General features: G+C 38.5%; 1 protein-coding gene across 3 annotated transcripts in view; it reads right to left on the bottom strand.

Moving 5' to 3' along the window:
- The window catches only part of slc1a5 (solute carrier family 1 member 5), a 31,777-nt gene extending 12,217 nt beyond the window's left edge, over positions 1-19,560 (bottom strand). The window contains exons 1-3 of one of the 3 annotated variants that reach the window (XM_061972925.2): positions 19,531-19,560; positions 1,063-1,105; positions 902-970 (exon numbers count right to left, since the gene is read on the bottom strand). Coding sequence is in view for 1 of the 3 variants with exons in the window: in XM_061972923.2 (XP_061828907.1) it covers positions 902-970; positions 1,063-1,105; positions 10,699-11,219 (633 nt within the window). In the remaining 2 variants the exon portion in view is untranslated. Of the gene's footprint in view, positions 1-901; positions 971-1,062; positions 1,106-10,698; positions 11,305-14,211; positions 14,289-19,530 lie in introns of those variants that run through there. The other 2 variants (XM_072915005.1, XM_061972923.2) reach the window with 2 other exon arrangements.
- Between the last annotated feature and the right edge of the window lie 3,336 nt (positions 19,561-22,896).

Below are 22,896 nucleotides of genomic sequence, written 5' to 3'. Positions count from 1 at the left end.
TATTTGCTTACATGTGACGTACATTGCCTGAGTGGTTTACTTATACGCAAGTGAGTTGAAAAATAAAGCTAACGTAGATCCACTCTGATGTACGTGTTGCCTCTACTTAACAGTAGAGATGTCCGATTATGGCTTTTTTACCGATATCCGATATTCCGATATTGTCCAACTCTTGATTACCGATTCTGACATTAACCGATACCGATACATACAGTCATGGCATTAACACATTATTATGCCTAATTTTGTTGTGATGCCCCGCTGGATGCATTAAACAATGTAACAAGGTTTTCCAAAATAAATCAACTCAAGTTATGGAAAAAAAATGCCAACATGGCACTGCCATATTTATTCTTGAAGTCACAAAGTGCATTATTTTTTTTAACATGCCTCAAAACAGCAGCTTGGAATTTGGGACATGCTCTCCCTGAGAGAGCATGAGGAGGTTGAGGTGGGGGTAGGGGGTAGCGGGGGGTGTATATTGTAGCGTCCCGGAAGAGTTAGTGCTGCAAGGGGTTCTGGGTATTTTTTCTGTTGTTGTTTATGTTGTGTTACGGTGCGGATGTTCTCCCAAAATGTGTTTGTCATTCTTGCTTGGTGTGGGTTCACAGTGTGGTGCATATTTGTAACAATGTTAAAGTTGTTTATACGGTCACCCTCAGTGTGACCTGTATGGCTGTTGACCAAGTATGATTTGCATTCACTAGTGTGTGTGAAAAGCCGTAGATATTATGTGATTGGGCCGGCACACAAAGGCAGTGCCTTTAAGGTTTATTGGCGCTCTGAACTTCTCCCTACGTCCGTGTACCACTCCGTACAGCGGCGTTTTAAAAAGTCAGTGGTTAATCGTAGCATCTCTATAAACAGTCAGGACACAGGTGCCATCACAGGTCCACTTTACCTTCTCCACTGTGATGTTGGGGAGGCCATTTGTGCCATTGGTTTTCACTAGCTTGTAGCTGGTTGCGTACTGTAAAGAGAGAGCATATCTTTAAAACTGGAAAGCACATGGAAAATACTTTCTTTCTTATTCAAAAAAGTGTAAAAAGATGCAGTACTGACTGACTGGAAGGCAGCAGACACCAGGTTGGAAGGGAAGATGTTTCTGCGGAGAAAACAAAATAATCAAGAACACGTGCACATCACATGAGATGGGTAAACAAATTCCCAGCTGCTTATAATTTAGAGTACCCGGTAATATGTCAATCTCAAGGCCTAAAAAAAACAATTTTATAAATAGCGATAAACAGCCCACGGAGCAAGAATGATGACCAGTGTTGACTAGGGCTGAAACGACGCGTCGACGTAGTCGACGTCATCGGTTACGTAAATACGTCGAGGACGTTTTTGTTCGTCGACGCGTCGCATATTTACGTCACACTACCGTCATTGCGGAGCGCAAAGCAGACGATGCGAGCGGTGCAAGCGAGGGGAAAAAAGCACGCCAAAAGTCGTCAAAAGTGTGGGAGTATTTCAATAAACGGCCTAAGAAGAAACGCTACTTTTACTCCGCTACTTTTATCTACATTCAGCTCGCTACTCGCTACTAATTTTTATCGATCTGTTAATGCACGCTTTGTTTGTTTTGGTCTGTCAGACAGACCTTCAAAGTGCCTGCCTTACTGGTGACGTTTCACTTCGTTCCACCAATCAGATGCAGTCACTGGTGACGTTGGACCAATCAAACAGAGCCAGGGGTCACATGACCTGACTGGCTCCGAGCTAACTTCGGGTGTTACCATTTAGTGGTCAATTGTACGGAATATGCACTGTACTGTGCAATCTACTAATAAAAGTTCCAATCAATCAATCAAAAGTGTGAAGGAAAAAAGACCCTTTTTTATTTCAACCGTAAAGACTGACTGCACAGTTCCTGTCTTCACAATAAAAGTCCCGCTCCATCGCGCCTGCGCTTTCAAAATAAGAGTCTCCGAAAGCCAGCGCAAACAAGCTAGCAAGCTACGGAGTTTGCCGCCAATGTATTTCTTGTAAAGGGTATAAAAACGAATATGGAAGGTGGACAAATAAGATGCCAAATAACAACCACTTTCATGTGGTATTAGACAGAAAGGAGGAACTTTTTTTCTCCTCCATTTGAAAACGTGGACGTTACCAGCACTACTTCCTGATTACAATCAATGCAAGTCATCAGAATCAGGTAATACACCAACTTATATTCTTGTCTTCATGAAAGAAAGGAATCTATATGTTAAACATGCATGTATAATTATTAAAACACCTTTAACATGTAAACAAAAACGGCAAAATAAATAAATATAAATTATATACTGTATATATCAATGTATGTATATATATATATATATATATATATATATATATATATATATATATATATATGTGTGTGTGTGTGTGTGTGTGTGTATATATATATATATATATATATATATATATATATATATATATATATATATATGTATGATATGTGTGTGTATGTTACTCAGTACTTGAGTAGTTTTTTCACAACATACTTTTTACTTTTACTCAAGTAAATATTTGGGTGACTACTCCTTACTTTTACTTGAGTAATAAATCTCTAAAGTAACAGTACTCTTACTTGAGTACAATTTCTGGCTACTCTACCCACCTCTGCTAATAATGTTGTTGTATGCACACTGTGTCGAGCGGAAATGGCCTATCATAGCAGCACAACGGCAGCGTTCTTGCCATCACCATCAACTAGTCAATCGTCCGCGTGAGTATACGTTGTCATCATTACACAAAAACATGAATGTGTCATTTGTATCTGCGTTGTAAATTCATAAACTAAAGCACCGTTTCGCTCTGAGAGGAGCGTTTGGCGTGCCTGTTCAGTGTTTACAAAGACGCGCTCCTCTTTAACGCTAACGTTAATTAGTTGTGCAAATACCTTTTACAACATTAACAATTACGTATACTATGTACAAACGAACAATTAACTTTCACTTTAATCATACTATCATTGTTGTGTTGTTAAGCAAAATAAGCAAAAGTTTTACTTTTGTTGAAATGTTTACACTGTTGTTACAGAATATTTCGTTTTGCACTTTTTGTATTGGATGTTTATCTTTATTTTTGCACATTTTAGCAAATAAGCAATACTTTTACTTTTGTTGAAATGTTTACACTGTTGTTACAGAATATTTCCGTTTTGCACTTTTTTGAATTGGATGTTTATCTTTATTTTTGCACATTTTAAAGCAAAATAAGCAATACTTTTACTTTTGAAATGCTTATACTATTGCAGAATATTAAGATTTGCACTGGATGTTTACTTTTATATTTGCACATTAAAAGCAAATAAGCTACTTTTAATTTTGTAAAAGGTTTACATTGTTACAGAATATTTTGGCATGTTGTTGTCAATGTTGACTGAGTGGCCATACTTTTTTTTTTGTAAATAAAAGCCATGCCTTTTGAAAAAACTGGCCTACATTTATTTTTTCATCTTCATTTTAAATAAAAATAAAAAATCGGTAAAAGGAAAAATAATCTATAGATTAATCGAAAAAAATAATCTATAGATTAACCGATTAATCGAAAAAAATAATCTATAGATTAATCGATAGAAAAATAATCGTTAGCTGCAGCCTTAGTGTTGACATTACCAATATCAGGGTAGTACGCATAGGTATCGGATTGATGCTAGCGTGACACGATCAGCATTTTTAATGTGGTCTTGTTCAAAAATATTGTATAATAGGGCTAGGTACCTTTAGCAATTTGATACGGTATCTATTCCCAGTGCCTGGGAATCAATACAGGTGCTCAACAGTGCCAATTTACGGTACTTTTGTGTGTGAATAAATAACAAATGTGTTTAAATTATTATTTAAATATCATTTTTAATTAAACATTGAGCTGATAATAACTGTGCTGTCCCGCTGTTATATATTGTTTCTTTACACCACTGAGTCTCATTTGCAAGTAGTAGACTTTGCTTAGTTGTGTTGCCTAGACATGAAGTAGTCTTTGCCATTTAGCCCAATGTGCCAGTCTAGGCTTTTGTTGAGCCCGAAAAGTTTTTTATATTGTAAGTATTGTACTTATTACACACTAACTGTTTGATTGTAACCTACACCTTAGTTGTAGTTGTAGCTAATGCTAATCACTAGCATGTATATGGCACAGCCAATGTAAATTAGCCACTGAGCTAGCGCATTTTGAAAAGTGGATATGTACTGGACGTTCAAGCGTTTTCTATCAGGCAGCCTTGCTGTCTGTCCGGATGTCTACCAAGAGTGCTGCATCAGTGCTTGTGCAATAAAATACATAAAAATTTGGTACGGTTTGATTGTACGTGAATCGATACCCTATAGTACTGATGGAATTCGGTCGTTATCAATAAAAGTACCGAATTCGGTACTCATCCCTACTTGTGTGTATTTATATATTGTTTACAAAGTTAGTTCATACGTTCTTGGACAGAGGAGGGGCTTTTGACGCAAAAAGCTAGAGGATTTGAATAAGAGCCAATATTCGTTTTTACCACTGTTGACTTTATTTGCCTCAAAAACTATGAATTGTTTGAATGTATTTTAGGTTTGGCCCCCGGATTTAGAGCAAAACATAACCTTAGTGATGGATGATGCCTTGGCAAGGAGTCACGACTCAACTGGCATCCATACCATGAAAAGACACTACTAAGGCAAAAGAGACGCCCAAATATCATCAACGTTATCTCAGACACAAGTGAAGTAAATTATATTTATATAGCGCTTTTCTCTAGTGACTTAAAGTGCTTTACAGAGTGAAACCCATTATTTAAGTTACATTTAAACTAGTGTGGGTGGCACTGGGAGCAGGTGGGTAAAGTGTCTTGCCCAAGGACACAATGGCAGTGACTAGGATGGTGGAAGCGGGGATTGAACCTGGAACCCTCAAGTTGCTGGCATGGCCGCTCTACCTACCGAGCCACGCCGAAGAAATACCGGATAGAATTGAACTAAAAATCCCCTGTTTCCCTAAATCTGACCTCACTTCTGTGGTACACACACCATACTGCATACTAAGTACAAGTTAACTACACTGTGACACTACCTAGAATTAATCCCATGTGTCTCAGAAGCCTCCACCCTCCTCCTACTCTCTGCTCTTAGTAATGGATTTAGAGTAATAAGGAATGGATTTAGAGTAATAAGGCATTAAGTTCACACGCTCTGCTCCTTTTATTTTATTTTTCAGCGAAAAGGCTACAGACGCATCCGGATTAAGCGGTCATGTGCCTGTGTGACAGGACAGCGTGCAGCGCCATGACCAGCTGATAAGGTTTTAGTTCAAATGGATTATTTGGAAATGTTGAACATTTCAAAAATAGTAATATTATGAGGGGGAAAAAAAAGGTAGTAAAGAATAAAACTGATTTTTAGGAATACATATATGTTTTCTAAAGGTCTTATTTCTCATGCAGGGTCTCTGCCGGTTTCATCAAGTCAAATTTAAGATTTTTAAAGACTTTTTAAGACCATATTTACCAATTTTTAAAGACCATTTTACATCCGTACGGACACATATGTATAAAGACATAAAGGGAATTTAGAGTGCCAGAATGTATGGTACGGTCGTATATCAATTAATTCACTTCTTTTTTTTTAGATATATGCGTGCTAGTTCTAGTTTTTATTTGTATTATCTTTTTATTTTTTAAATACACTGCAGCACTTTGAAGTTGTTTACTCTTTACAAATGATTAAGATGTTATCCATGTAAAATGTGAATAGTTTCCACATAATTAGGTCTTTATTTGCAAAAAACTAAATTTCTGCACAATATGAGGAATGTGAATACTTCCTCATTAATATTAGGACTATTCGAAAAAAAAATCTAACATTTTTGCTCAAAATATCAGGACTTGTTGTCATTACATTAGGCTTCAGTTATTGTAAAAAAAAAACAACATCTTTCATAATTTTGCCACACAACATTTCCCCTCAAAATATTACAATTTAATTCTAATTAAAACATTTTTCAGGTATTATTTGAAACTGTACTAAGTATAATTACAACATTTATCTCGGCTCATTTACTATTTACTGTAGGGATTAGACAAGGACTGGAGAAGGAGCCAAGAAAAGTCAACACACTTGTGTTAAAAAAAACAAAAAAAAACAGCGAGCGTGCCCTAAAACCTTTTTTCAATGGTTTTGGGTTTACGCTTTGTTGAGCACCAGTTTTTCCCACATGGGGTTCATATTGTCAAAGAAAGAAATCAGAGCACCACAGGAGAGGGCTCGCCTTAATGAGAGACACGGTTTTGGCCTGCTGTGCTGTTAGCCTAACAATCTAACCTCTAACTCTAGCACTCGCAGCTGAAGTGTAAAACAATACAGCAGTTAACTTTCTTTTTACACCTGTTAAATTTCTTTATGATGTAAATAGCTGGAACAGATCACTTCTATTTGTACTATTTGTAACAGTAATAAGCAGCAACGTCAAAGTGTGTGTGTGTGTGTGTGGGGGGGGGGCAGCAAGCGGGGGTGTTTTACTGTAGGCTTTTGTAAAGTTTTTTTTTCTTCCTGCCATTTAAATATTTAATTTATAAAAACAATTACATTTTAAATATTAATATAAATTAAATATTTCCGTGAAAGTTGAATAATCTAAGAATGTCTAAATAAGAATTGGGTCATTCCACCTGGATAGCGGCAAACTTGAACACACTCAACACAGATGTCATAACGTCATTAAAGCTCAACTTTAAGCATTCACGCAGGGCACCGGCATTTTAGAACAGGAATGATGGGATAGAACAGTGTTTTTCAACCTTTTTTGAGCAAAGGCACATTTTTTTCATTGAAAATATGCGGCGGCACACCACCAGCAGAAAACATTAAAAAATTAAACTCATTAGCCGATATTGGCAGTAAAAAGTCGTTCTCACAATTGTTGAATATGACTTTAAACCGTAACCAAGCATGCATCATTATAGCTCTTGTCTCAAAGTAGGTGTACTGTCCCCACCTGTCACAGCACGCCCTGACTTAAGAGTTTTTTGCTGTCTTCCTGTGTGTTGTGTTTTAGTTCTTGTCTTGCGCTCCTATTTTGGTGGCTTTTTCTCTTTTTTTTGGTATTTTCCTGTCGCAGTTACATGTCTTCCTTGATTGATTCCTTGATTGTCATGTCATGTTCGGATGTACTTTGTGGACGCCATCTTTGCTCCACAGTAAGTCTTTGCTGTCGTCCAGCATTCTGTTTTTTTTGTCCTTTGTAGCCAGTTCAGTTTTAGTTTCGTTCTGCATAGCCTTCCCTAAACTTCAATGCCTTTTCTTAGGGGCACTTACCTTTTGTTTATTTTTGGTTTAAGCATTAGACACCTTTTTACCTGCACGCTGCCTCCCGCTGTTTCCGACATCTACAAAGCAATTAGCTACCGGCTGCCACCTACTGATATAAAAGGGTATTACACGGTTACTCTGCCGAGCTCTCGGCAGCACAGACGCTCAACAACAACACATAATTTGCAGACTATAATTACTGGTTTGCAAATTATATTTTTAACCCAAATAGGTGAAACTAGATAATCTGCCGCGGCACACTAGTGGTTGAAAGACAATGGGATAGAAGGTAAAAATATAATACATTTACCTGTGGCAACAAAGGAGAAAGTTATGTATACATTTCACTTTTGCATTTCGTTGCATGTAACTGTGTTGCATACCCTTGGTAGTAGTTGGAAACAGAAGTCACAAGTTTTTAAAGACATAGAGAGACTAAACAACAAGAAGTTGCACTCATAATCAATTATTATCATGAGTGCATCGTATTATCCACTGACGATAATCCTATACGCGTGTCAGCTAATCTGTACTTTACACTCTGAAGCAAAGGGAAACTTGACATATTTATAATTAATTCTCTTTAAGTGAATAATAACAGGCTATATGATTATCTAAATTCATATTATGGCCACTTCTTATTGAGTTTGTTGGCACTATTTTGAGAAAAATATTTTTTTTAACAAAAAACTAATTATCTAGGGATGTTTACCTATGTTAGTCCCATCTTTAAAAGAAAAAAATAAGGTTTTTACCTGTTTTACAATGCTGGGTTCAATCAAACCCATACAATTGAATCCTTGAATAACTAGTTTTTTAGTGCACGTAAACATACCAAGTGTGTGTATGGCGCGACAACTTTGGATTTAGGGTGGGATAGGGTAGGGCTGGACCGATAAAACGATATCAATATATCGCGATAGACACGTAATCGATATTAACAAAAATGTGTTTGATTATATATAGATATATATATATATATATATATATATATATATATATATATATATACACACACACATATATACATACATATGTGTGTGTGTGTGTGTAAATATATATATTTTGTTTTTTGGTTCGGAAGACACCGGAAAGAATGAAGCACGGGTGGTTGCATGAACAGAGGCACTCGCGGTCTTAGCAAAACAGGAAGTGATCAGTGAGCAATGGGGGACACATGTTGAACAGCCAATCGCGTAACAGTATCAACTATCAAGTTTGGTTTCGCCATCTTGTTGTCTCACTGTTGATTCTCTGCATGGAGTGAGAAGAGAAAGTAAACATGAGTGCTGCAGAGAGCGAAGAAATTGTCGCTTATTAGGAAAAGTCACCTCGACAGTATGGCAGATTTTTGGATTTTTTTCCAAACGAACCGTATTCCTTCGCCGCGCTCATCCTTTATTTTTCACCCTCGTCTGTTCCATATTCACATGTACGGAAACAAAGTCCAGGACTGTATAAATAAAATAAATTAACTATAACAAATGTGCTTCTTTAAAATAATAATTTGCGACAATAATATTTGAATTATAATTACTGCATAACATACATTCATTTCCATACTTAAATAAGAATAACAGAACAAATTAAATGTTACACAGACCATGTAACTTCCGAGCAGTAAACCTACAAAAATGTGTTCTCAGGTTTCTCTCTGTTTACATTTTCACTACTTTGTTACATATTCTTTATTTGTGCACCTTAACTTAAAGAGATTAGTGTTCAACGGGTTGTTTGCATAGATCGTCAACACCAATCACTTCTGGCTGTTTAAAAATGTATTACATAAACCTACTCATTGTGAATTATACAGACGATTATAAAAAAAAAAGAAAAAAAAGAAAAAAAAAAGAAAGTGTTCCGTTAAACCACTAATGTTAACATAAGCTATCCGGTGCTGTTTTTGTTGTGTTTCTTTGCTTAGAATTGTGTTTACATTGATTAAGTGTTTTGTGTTTACATTTTGTTTCCTTTCTGTAGAGGGGTTTATAATCAGAGGAAGGTTACATTTGAAAGTAAAATGTTAACATTTAATATATTTTTCTCCTGCTCCGTATTTTCCATAGGTCATAAAAAATATAATTAACAATATAAAAAAACTTTACAGTTTTCAGCCTTATCGCCCAGCCCTAGAATAAGTCATGGGGCCAATAATTTGTTGCTATGCCCCTGGTAATAAGTCATCAAGTACTACAAAAATAGTATATTATTGCAAAACTGTATGGTATTCATTTATACAACTAACTTTGAGTACAGCTGTGATAGTGAGTTGAGTTTATTTCGAACATGCATGCAGACAACATGATACATCACAATTTCCAGTTTCTCTATTCAACATGTTCGAAAAGGAGTAGGAAGAAGCAGAGCTTATTTAATCCTACCAATTTTCCTTTACATAGCAGTTGCTAATACTTTTGTTCACTTCCTGTTCTCAATTTTTTCACAATATACTCCATAAGTAATAATAACAATAAATAAATAACGGTAACACTTTAGTATGGGGAACATGTTCTAAGTAACAAATACTTAATTTTGGAGTTATTTGGACACTAGGAGAACATATTGTGGGCAGCACGGTGGGAGAGGGATTAGTGCGTCTGCTTCACAATACGAAGGTCCTGAGTAGTCGTGAGTTCAATCCCGGCCTCGGGATCTTTCTGTGTGGAGTTTGCATGTTCTCCCCGTGACTGCGTGGGTTCCCTGCGGGTACTCCGGCTTCCTCCCACCTCCAAAGACATGCACCTGGGGATAGGCTGATTGGCAACACTAAATTGGCCCTAGTGTGTGAATGTGAGTGTGAATGTTGTCTGTCTATCTGTGTTGGCCCTGCGATGAGGTGGCGACTTGTCCAGGGTGTACCCCGCCTTCCGCCCGAATGCAGCCAAGAAGGACGAGCAGTAGAAAATGGATGGATACTGATATACTGAAGTTGTTTTAAATTACATTTTTCTCTTCAGATGATATTTCTCCTCTTTTGTTGAGAAGAATTGTTGTACATTCTTGGACAGCGGGTTATAGTTTGCTTTGCACATGTGAACAAATTCAAGCTACACACAGCTTTGTTAATGTAGGCTTTTAACAACTAGGCACCTCAGTTCCGGTTCTGACGTCAGCATAGGTGTGTAACTGGGATGTGCCAACATGCATGTGGTAATGTTTCATCATTTTTTTACACATCACGTGTGTAAAAAAATAAATAAAGTGACTTATGTGGTTTATTTCACCATTTTAAAATAGAGACGACTTGTGTCCTATGACCCCGTCGCCCCCAGGTGGTTAATTTAGCTCTCCAGGCAACATAGATGATGCAACTGCTGTTATTATTGCGTCTACGAGCGACTAGACTTCAAAGATGCTTAATTGTGTGCCATGTGGCTTCTAATTGTCACTACCACGCTGGGCTAAAAGGAAGCGATTTAAGACTCACCGGATCAAATCTAAAAAGGAGTCTATGACCTCTTTGGACTCAGGCACGCTGTCGTCCGCATTGGCCAGTGTGGGCTTGGTCATAGCCACCGAGCCCGGGTTGATGATGAATGCCATCACGACCCCGATGGTCGAGGCTATGAGCGTGGTGACCAGGAAGAAGAGCATCGCCCATCCGCCTAACTTCCCCAGGGCTTTTGGGTCGATGCTGGCCGCTCCGGACACTAAACTGCACACCACCAGGGGGATGATGATCATCTTCAGCAGGCGGATGAGCACCTCGCCGGGGAAGCCGATGTAGATGACTTGGGTGCGGGTCAGCGCCACGTTACGCACGCCGAGCCCGATGAAGACGCCGATGATAACGCCAACGACGGTGAGAATGACCAGTAAATTGGCCGCCACAATTCGCTTCACGCGGCGGGACAGAGGCTCCGGGTTGCTGCGGCTAGCGTGGGAGGGTCCGTTGGCTAAGAGGTCCTCCCCGTTGGACGTCTTGACTTCCTCTAACTTGTCGGCCATTGTTGATTTAAAATGTGGTGCCGGTAGAGTTCCAACGGAAAGTGTCAGCACGAGGACCGCACGCGCGAGTGAGAACTGTTTTAACTGTGGACTGTTGCGTAACCCCGCCCACTGGCACGACGTCACGAAAGGGGTGTGTGACGTCAGCGTTCTTTGAACGACCGCCTATTCTTAAACACTTCCTTTTACTTTGAACTCGTCATTGGAAAATATATATTATCACACAATTAACACTTCCTTTTACTTTGAATGCATCGTTGCAAAATATACATTGTCACAGAATCTATACCGGCGGTGCCAGCAACTTCAGGGTTCCAGGTTCGATCCCCGTTTCCGCCATTGATTGATTGATTGAGACTTTTATTAGTAGGTTGCACAGTGAAGTACATATTATGTACAATTGACCACTAAATGGTAACATCCGAATAAGTTTTTCAACTTGTCGGGGTTACTAAATCGATTTCAACTCACTCAGTCGTTTCAGATGGTATCGTTATAAAAAAAAACAATATCGTCCCTGAAACGTATCGGCAACCACAAATTCTGAATCGAATCGAATCGTTTTTAAAACGAATCACAACACCCCTCGAACTAACGCAGACTGGCATGAAATTAACTGCTTCCCTTGTGTTGCCAGATGACAAATTAAATATCGTAATAGAAACTTAAAATACACACTTTGGACCATTTACTACAGTAAAACATTGCCACCAATCGTGTATAATATAGCTTAAAATGCAGTTTTACCTTTAACTATTATTTACCGGTATTTTAAAAAGCTACCGCTGGTACACCAGTGCCCCCCACCTGGCTTTAAGGAGGCACGTGAGACAATCAGGCGCAGTACATGATGTACAGTATTCCATTTGTGTCTGTTAATATCCATGTACTGACCGAAGAGATCAAATTATCCTACATTATGGGGTTTTTAGATTTATACAATGTACAAATACCCTTAACTCCCTATTATTTTGCTAAGGTTCAAATGCTCAACTTCAAACACCATAAAGAAAGTGCATCATGAAATAAAATGCAAATGTAAAAAATACACACAATCCTCCAAAACAACTGCATTAGAGAAATGCTGCAAGGTCACACCAGGTTAAATTGGGGCTGTCACGCCAAATTTCTTCCCCCCTACAACCCCGCCCCCATTTACTTCCGGGGTCATTTTTTCTTACGTCATTTCCTCTTACTTACGTCATTTCCTCTTACGTCATTGACAGCTATCAATATCACTTCGGCTTTGACTGCCCGTCACTGGAAGGATACTTGTTTTTTTAATTTTTTATAATATAGCGTTAACAAAACGTCTGTATTAATCGGACAAATTAACTTGAGGATATTCCTGACTGCACATTTGACGGAGAATTAAACGATTTTTGATTAGTTTTCCACGGGTCAACACTACTTCAGGGTTAATTTTTCTTTCAGACGGATGGGTTTTAGGTTGATATTGTTGGCAAACACGATTTACTGAGATTCACTCTAACTTCGAGTAAGAACATACCTTTACTGTATGCGGCTGGTCCGTGGTAGCCCAATATTGAGACGTGAGTAGGAGCAGTTTTTAGCAAATAATAAAAATAATTGCCAACAGCCCCGATAATAACCCTGACATGACTTTGAATTCTCTACAATTATAAACTTTGCCCTCCGTGTCAAGTCACTTTCCGTAATGAGCCAATTATAATGTTGATTTAAAGTACAGACATTTAACAGTATTATATATTAATTAATATTTTTTGCACGTTACCACAAAGACAGAAGTTCCCAGCAGCGGCCCTAACACTCCACCAGAAATTTTCCCCAACACTCCGCCTGGAGTTTTTCGAAGCCTGCTGGTGTTTGACATAAGTCCCCTGGGAAAGATAAAGACAAATGTCATTCAGTGACACCACCATTTTCAGGAGATTTGGATTCTATCGATCGCTGTCAATGACGTAAGAGGAAATGACCCTGGAAGTAAATAGGGGGGGGGAAGGTTTTTGTAGGGGGAAGAAATTTGGCGTGACAGGGCCCTAAGCAAAATTTTACTTTGAGCCTCCCCATTACACACATTTTTCTCACTTTTTGGTAACACTTTAGTATAGGGAACATATTCACCATTAATTAGTTGCTTATTAAATTAACAAAGACTTAATTTAGAGTTATTTGGACACTAGGGGAACATATAAGGGTTAGGGTTAGGTTTAGGGTTACTAATAAGCATTTATTCTGAGGTTATTGAGGGAAGACTCTTAGTTAATGGCTTACTGGTTGTATAATAAGGCCATGCGGAATAAAGAATAAGTACTTGATAATGACTAATTATAATGACTACTTATTATAATTATATATAATAAGTACTTGACAATGACTAATTAAGAGCCAATATGTTACTAATTATCATGTTAATAAGTAACTAATTAATGGTGAATATGTGTTCCCCATACTAAAGTGTTACCCACTTTTTTAATTATGTGAGATGATTTTTATACTTTTTTCAACAAACGTCATTTTTTATTTTTATTTTGATTGACTTATGGGAAAATAATTGTTCAATAATTGTAAAATAAAAAATGTAACATAATTCAAACTTATATTCGCATACCTTCCTGACACATCTCCAGGCCTGGATTTGAACCCAGTACGACTGCTTATAATTATAAGCCCAGAGCTAACACTGCGTACCATACTGTATGTTTTACATTATATCAAATATATTATTATCAGTGATGGAGCAGGAGGGGGCTAGAAACACGTTTCCTGCCTGTCATTCATTAATTGACATTTGACAATTTTAACATAAAACAGCACAACGTGTGATCTATATGCCCATGAGACAGTTTACTGAATTGTCTTTGTTAAACACTTTCCCTTAATATGTTACAAGATCAGAGAGCAACTGCTAATATCAGCATAGCCTAGGAGTGGCTCGCTTGGTAGCATGACAACACCAACCTTTCAGAAGATTTTTAAAGATATTGTCATTTATGGACATGTACGGTACCTGCATATCAAGTAGCATGTAGATCTACACTATACAATGCCTTCGTGGTGTGAGGAAATTAGTTACAGTCTAATTTGCTTCGAGATCAATCTTAGCTAACATATTTGCAATATTGCATCATGCAGTACGTAATGTACTCATATAGCCACAATATGGTACAGCTCCATAATCATATCCCCTAAGGTGGAAAAAAAAGTGGGCCTTTATGAAGTCATTAACAAAGCTTTGGTATTGGATCTCTGAAATTAGATTGTGCCTCATAAAGTGTCAAACAGCATCCGTTTGTCATGATCTCACATGACATATAATTACTATCCTCTGCTGGTTCATTTTTGCTTTGTTTGCTCTGTGCTACAAAATACAGGAAAAACACGCACTCTCCAAAAAATGTAATAAAACAAAAATAAAGAGGTGCACGGCAAAAAGTGTACTCAAAGAAAAAGCAAGGCTAGCAACACGCGTGTCATCCTTATAAATTTGATATAAACTGCACAGGCGCTATCAAACACGGACCGGTTTCGACAAGGTCTTTGTCCGAGTGCAATTTTTTTTAACAGGAAGTGATGCACTTAAAGGGGAACATTATCACCAGACCTATGTAAGTGTCAATATATACCTTGATGTTGCAGAAAATAGACCATATATTTTTTTAACCGATTTCCGAACTCTAAATGGGTGAATTTTGGCGAATTAAACGCCTTTCTAATATTCGCTCTCGGAGCGATGACGTCACGTTGTGACGTCACATCGGGAAGCAATCCGCCATTTTCTCAAACACCGAGTCAAATCAGCTCTGTTATTTTCCGTTTTTTCGACTGTTTTCCGTACCTTGGAGACATCATGCCTCGTTGGTGTGTTGTCAGAGGGTGTAACAACACGAACAGGGACGGATTCAAGTTGCACCAGTGGCCCGAAGATGCGAAAGTGGCAAGAAATTGGACGTTTGTTCCGCACACTTTACCGACGAAAGCTATGCTACGACAGAGATGGCAAGAATGTGTGGATATCCTGCGACACTCAAAGCAGATGCATTTCCAACGATAAAGTCAAAGAAATCTGCCGCCAGACCCCCATTGAATCTGCCGGAGTGTGTGAGCAATTCAGGGACAAAGGACCTCGGTAGCACGGCAAGCAATGGCGGCAGTTTGTTCCCGCAGACGAGCGAGCTAAACCCCCTGGATGTCTTGGCTCACACCGTCCCTTCTGCCACCGAAGATGATCAAGAGAAGAATATCGACCCGAGCTTCCCTGGCCTGCTGACATCAACTCCAAAACTGGACAGATCAGCTTTCAGGAAAAGAGCGCGGATGAGGGTATGTCTACAGAATATATTAATTGATGAAAATTGGGCTGTCTGCACTCTCAAAGTGCATGTTGTTGCCAAATGTATTTCATATGCTGTAAACCTAGTTCATAGTTGTTAGTTTCCTTTAATGCCAAACAAACACATACCAATCGTTGGTTAGAAGGCGATCGCCGAATTCGTCCCCGCTTTCTCCCGTGTCGCTGGCTGTCGTGTCGTTTTCGTCGGTTTCGCTTGCATACGGTTCAAACCGATATGGCTCAATAACTTCAGTTTCTTCTTCAATTTCGTTTTCGCTACCTGCCTCCACACTACAACCATCTGTTTCAATACATGCGTAATCTGTTGAATCACTTAAGCCGCTGAAATCCGAGTCTGAATCCGAGCTAATGTCGCTATAGCTTGCTGTTCTATGCGCCATGTTTGTTTGTGTTGGCATCACTATGTGACGTCACAGGAAACGATGGTTAAAATCAGGCACTTTGAAGATTTTTTTAGGGATATTGCGTGATGGGTAAAATTTTGAAAAGAACTTCGAAAAATAAAATAAGCCACTGGGAACTGATTTTTAATGGTTTTAACCCTTCTGAAATTGTGATAATGTTCCCCTTTAAATAGTCACAGCTGTGGTCAATCAATTGATATAATAAATCAAGAGCAACTTAAAAAATGAAAGTGGACAAATAATAGACAAAATGGAAAAGTGTACCAAATAATCAAAGTACAGTATCATAGGAAAATAAAGTAATAAAACAAAATTAAAAAAAAGATTAAAAAAATAAAATAAACAAAAAAAAAATTACAAAATTAAAAACATGATAAAAAATGTTTTTAAAAATTGAATAAAAATAATAATACTACTAATAAAATAATAATAATAATACAAAATGATAATAACAATAATAAAACAATTATTTATTTATTTATTAAATGTAGTAAAAAAAAAGTGTGGACAACCATTATAATAAATATGTTTTAAAAAGTAAAGTACCAATGCTTGTCACACACACACTAGATGTGGCAACATTTTTCTCTGCATTTGACCCATCACCCTTGATCACCCCCTGGGAGGTGAGGGGAGCAGTGAGCAGCAGCGGTGGCCGCGCCCGGGAATCATTTTTGGTGATTTAACCCCCAATTCCAACCCTTAATGCTGAGTCCCAAGCAGGGAGGTAATGGGTCCCATTTTTATAGTCTTTCGTATGACTCGGCCGGGGTTTGAACTCACAACTAGTGATGTCCGATAATGGCTTTTTGCCGATATCCGATATTCCCCAACTCTTTAATTATGATACCGATATCAACCGATACCGATATCAACCGATATATACAGTTGTGGAATTAACACATTATTATGCCTAATTTGGACAACCAGGTATGGTGAAGATAAGGTACTTTTAAAAAAAATTAATAAAATAAAATAAGATAAATAAATTAAAAACATTTTCTTGAATAAAAAAGAAAGTAAAACAATATAAAAACAGTTACATAGAAACTAGTAATTAATGAAAATTAGTCAAATTAACTGTTAAAGGTTAGTACTATTAGTGGACCAGCAGCACGCACAATCATGTGTGCTTAGGGACTGTATCCCTTGCAGACTGTATTGATATATATTGATATATAATGTAGGAACCAGAATATTAATAACAGAAAGAAACAACCCTTTCCAATGGAGGAGGAAGGTTTTTTTGGGTTGGTGCACTAATTGTAAGTGTATCTTGTGTTTTTTATGTTGATTTAATAAAAACAAAAAAAAACAAACAAAAAAAACCCCGATACCGATAATAAAAAAAACAATACCAATAATTTCCGATATTACATTTTAACGCATTTATTGGACATCTCTACTCACAACCTACCGATCTCAGGGCGGACACTCTAACCACTAGGCCGCTGAGTAGGTTAACTTTTTAACATGTCTGTTCTTCACAGCTGAACATCTTTGTGTTATCTTTGTTTTACCAAATAACAAAGGGCTTATTTTCTACACTAGCCTGTCCCCTCTGCATCTTGGGGTCCAGACCAACAACACCACAACAACACATTACACCCTTCAAGGAACTGTATGCAAAATGAGCACACATTTTCAGTTGGAGCTGTTTACCAAAACAGCTGCAGGGGCACTGCTGATGAGACTTTTTGGATGTGACAACCCCCACTTTCTTTGTATTTATTTGTCCTCCTCAAGTGCACCGCTTAAACTACAAAACCCAAAACCAGTGAAGTTGGCACGTTGTGTAAATGGTAAATAAAAACAGAATACAATGATTTGCAAATCCTTTTCAACTTATATTTAATTGAATAGACTGCAAACACAAGATACTTAACTGGAAAACTTTGTTACTTTTTGCAAATATTAGCTCATTTGGAATTTGATGCCTGCAACATGTTTCAAAAAAGCTGGCACAAGTGGTAAAAAAGACTGAGAAAGTTGAAGAATGCTCATCAAACACTTATTTGAAAAATCCCACATGTGAACAGGCTAATTGGGAACAGGTGGGTCCCATGATTGTGTATAAAAGCAGATTCAATGAAATGCTCAGTCATTCACAAACAAGGATGGGGCGAGGGTCACCACTTTGTCAACAAATGCATGAGCAAATTGTCCAACAGTATAAGAACAACATTTCTCAACGAGCTTTTGCAAAGAGTTTAGGGATTTCACCATCTACGGTCCGTAATATCATCAAAAGGTTCAGAGAATCTGGACAAATCACTGCACGTACATTGAATGCCCGTGGCCTTCGATCCCTCAGGCGGTACTGCATCAAAAACCGACATCAGTGTGTAAAGGATGTCACCACATGGGCTCAGGGACACTTCAGAAAACCACTGTCAGTAACTACAGTTTGTCGCTACATCTGTAAGGGCAAGTTAAAATTCTACTATACAAAGCGAAAGCCATTTATCAACAACACCCAGAAACGCCGCCGGCTTCGCTGGGCCCGAGCTCATTTAAGATGGACTGATGCAATGTGTTCAAATTGTTTTTGGAAACTGTGGACGTCGTGTCCTCTGGAACAAAGAGGAAAAGAACCATCCCGATTGTTCTAAGCGCAAAGTTCAAAAGCCAGCATCTGTGATGGTATGGGGGTGTATTAGTGCCCAAGGAATGGGTAACTTACACATCTGTGAAGGCACCATAATGCTGAAAGGTGCATACATGTTTTGGAGCAACATATGTTGCCATCCAAACAACGTTAGCATGGACGCCCCTGCTTATTTCAGCAAGACAATGCCAAGCCACGTGTTACAACAGTGTGGCTTCATAGTAAAAGAGGTGGGTACTAGACTGGCCTGCCTGTAGTCCAGACCTGTCTCCCATTGAAAATGTGTGGCGCATTATGAAGCCTAAAATACCACAACGGAGACCCCCGGATTGTTAAACAACTTAAGCTGTACATCAAGCAAGAATGGGAAATAATTCCACCTGAAAAACTTCAAAAATTGGTCTCCTCAGTTCCCAAACATTTACAGAGTGTTGTTAAAAGGAAAGGCCATGTAACACAGTGGTAACAATGCCCTTGTGCCAACTTTTTTGCAATGTGTTTCTGCCATTAAATTCTAAGTTAATGATTATTTGCAAAACAAAATTAGGTTTCTCAGTTCAAACATTAAATATCTTGTCTTTGCAGTCTATTCAATTGAATATAAGGTGGAAAAGATTTGCAAACCATTATATTCTGTTTTTATTTACGAATTACACAACGTGCCAACTTCACTGGTTTTGGGTTTTGTAAGAAATGCACAAAAAATCCAAAGGTAGTACTTGTGGAGTCAGCATGGCAGTCTGATAACATTAACCCAAACATGACAACGAGGAAGATCGCTTGTTTTTCTAGCTGGGAGAAGTCATTGAAGGCAGTGTGGCTTCACTACAAAAAAGTATTCATTCAGGGGTCGAAAGTAGAGCGGCTGCTATATCGAAGCAGCTTTACCAGCACTTACAACATGCTTGAAACTTGAGAAAAAAAGCCTGCCAGACTAGCATCAAGCTGCTTTTGTATACTCACCGTGTTGTTCTTGCCGGTTGTTCACTGGGCCCTCATACTACAACAACTCTGGTCTGTAGCGGTGGGTTTAAACGTTTGAAGTTCTCGCAGAGTAAACTCCCCCCCACTCTCTCTCTTTTTTCTTTTTATTTTCAGGGGTCACCGTGAATTCTGCAGTCGTTCACGGTGACCCCTGAAAATAAAAAGAAAAAAGAGAGAGAGTGGGGGGGAGTTTACTCTGCGAGAACTTCAAACGTTTAAACCCACCGCTACAGACCAGAGTTGTTGTAGTGGAGGCCCCAGCTATACAAACTAGCATGTGGAGCACACAGGCTTGCATTTATTTAGACAGGGTTATCTAAGGGAGTATGCACAACGTGGAGGAGCTACATAGCGGCACATATAGAAAAAAACAATTTGTTAAAATATGCACCAGTTTCCATTAGGACAGGGTCACGACGAGAGGGTACATTTGCTACTGAAACTACAGGCTATAATTGAAACGCTTTACTTTTGCATGTGAAAGATGACATGTTGTAAGTAAACATAGATTTGTTGTCCTCTGAAATTGGGTCAACATACTTTGACATTTTTGTCACACAGTTGAGGAGCAAGATAATTGTGTCTTGCCTACAGTCCAGCATGGTGATGGCAAGTGCTACTGTCCCAAGGCTGCACGAGTGCCACCAGAACTGGGTGGAGCTTAAGGTGAACCATAAATTCCAACATGTAATTGTAACGTGGTGAAGCAGAGCGTGATCACCTTGTTTGATTAAACGGGGCCACGTGACAGTTTTCCAACATAATAAGGAGTTTTGCACTTCCCCGACGAGCACCTGGCTGCTCACGTACATCCCCGTCTTTTCATAGCGAGGAAGGGAAGCGAATCGCCTCATCGTTAGACGGTATTCTGCATTTTATTGTCCGATGAGCAAGAACAATGATGTCACACTTGCATACAGAGGGAAGGCAGGCAGTGTACTCAGCGAAGTGCACTTATGGACGGCGTGGCGCAGTGGAAGAATGGCCGTGCGCGACCCGAGGGTCCCTGGTTCAATCCCCACCTAGTACCAACCTCGTCATGTCCGTTGTGTCCTGAGCAAGACACTTCACCCTTGCTCCTGATGGGTGCTGGTTAGCGCCTTGCATGGCAGCTCCCTCCATCAGTGTGTGAATGTGTGTGTGAATGGGTAAATGTGGAAGTAGTGTCAAAGCGCTTTGAGTACCTTGAAGGTAGAAAAGCGCTATACAAGTACAACCCATTTATCATTTATTTAAAGAAGGTAGAGAGGAGAGACTCACAGACGCCTCATCTCAGATTTCTGCTTGGTATTTGTTCAAGAAACTTGCAGATGTAGCAATTTTACTTTAGAAAATGTATTAAAAAAAAGTTTTTAAATCATACAGAAAATACATTTATAACACAGTTAGAGGACAAATATCAACATTATCTGTCTAATATTAATTTTTTTTTCATGACGACTGGGGAACTGCATTTTTTGGGGAATTTTGCCTATTGTTCACAATCATTATGAAATACAAGACAACGGATGCATTTTTTAATGCATTCTATCAATCAATCAATCAATCAAAGTTTATTCATATAGCCCTAAAGGGACGGCGTGGCGCAGTGGAAGAGTGGCCGTGCGCGACCCGAGGGTCCCTGGTTCAATCCCCACCTAGTACCAACCTTGTCATGTCCGTTGTGTCCTGAGCAAGACACTTCACCCTTGCTCCTGATGGGTGCTGGTTAGCGCCTTGCATGGCAGCTCCCTCCATCAGTGTGTGAATGTGTGTGTGAATGGGTAAATGTGGAAGTAGTGTCAAAGCGCTTTGAGTACCTTGAAGGTAGAAAAGCGCTATACAAGTACAACCCATTTATCATTTCTTTATTTAAATCACGAGTGTCTCAAAGGGCTGCACATCCTCGGCTCAGGTCCCACATCAGGGCAAGAAAAAACTAAACCCAATGGGATACAATGAGAAACCTTGGAGGGGGACGCTTGGTTCCACCCCCTTTTTTCTTTGCGAGAACTATGGGTCATTCTCCATCTCAACGGGACTATAACAAGATTCTATCAGTCGGCATCCCAATGACAGCAGATATTGTACAGTAAGTGATGTTACATTATGTTTGTCGGCCCTCATAAAGTCTGCAGTGAGTAATAATCAGTGATGTTGTTGAAGAAAAAAGCAAACGTCACGATGCGTTTTTGAAATTAATGTGCTAAATACGTAAATATTACATCTCATTATAAATGTGCTTGTTACTACATTACATATATACTTACGGTGTGTATATAAAACCTTAATGGAGATGTTTGGATGTAATCTTAAGCGCTTTATAAACAGAATAGAGCGACTGCTATAGGCTCCTTTGTAAGCGGACTTTCGAACACATTTACTTACTAATTAGAATGCATAAAAAAAGAAAAACATGTGTTCTTGTCTTACATAAGCATTGTGAACGATAGGCAAAATAAAATAAAAAGTGCACTTCACCTTTAAGCAGAATCCACCAGCGATGCCATCATGGGTGAGTGGTGCAATCACTTGTTTAAATGCGATGAATGTCACAGTGTGTTCCTTAAATGAACCACGACTCTCCAGTGCCGGCAGCACTCATGCAACCCCAGACCATCATGCTTCTACCACCATGACTGACATTAAGCAAAACACATTAATCTTTCGACTCACTTGTGGTAGTTATTTAGGCAATAATTGCAGGACGTTCGGTGGACAGTACCGCTTCACTCTATACACCAAAAAATGTTGGGTTAAAAAATAACCCAATTTTAACCCAACTGCTGGTTCAGAAAAGGACAAACCCCTTATTTGAGTTATTTTAACTCAACATTTTGGGTTAATTTCTTCAACCCAACTTTTGCGTTTAATTATTTAACTAAAAAGTTGAGTTATGATAACTTAATGTTGGGTTATTCCCAACCAAACTATTAAATTGAATGATTTAACCCAAAAGTTGAGTTATGCTAACTCAATGTTGGTTAATTCATAAACCCAACTATTGAGTTTAATTGTCTAACACAAAAGCTGAGTGATACTCACTGTAATGTTCCCAACCCAACTATTGGGTTGCGCAATTTAGCGCTCCTTGCCCCAATAGTTGGTTAATAATGATAAAATTTACTGCTGGTTTGTCCTACTCCTTCCCAACTACTGATCAAAATTATTTTTATTCCATTAAAATATACTCAAAAGCAAGATATGAGTGACATTTCTTACAAGAATTGGCGTGTATGGTCATAGTAGTTCTATACAGCATGCTCAAATATGTTCATGTACATAAGATGTGTGATTGTAAATAATGTTAATGAGATTAATCCATGATCAAATTACCTTCAAGAAAAAAGTAATTTTTTATTAAAA

This window comes from Nerophis lumbriciformis, linkage group LG17 (genome assembly GCF_033978685.3).
Source record: "Nerophis lumbriciformis linkage group LG17, RoL_Nlum_v2.1, whole genome shotgun sequence".
Classification (NCBI taxonomy): Eukaryota; Metazoa; Chordata; class Actinopteri; order Syngnathiformes; family Syngnathidae; genus Nerophis; species Nerophis lumbriciformis.
The sequence above is the reverse complement of the archived record's forward strand: the minus strand, read 5'-3'. Positions and strand labels throughout refer to the sequence as shown.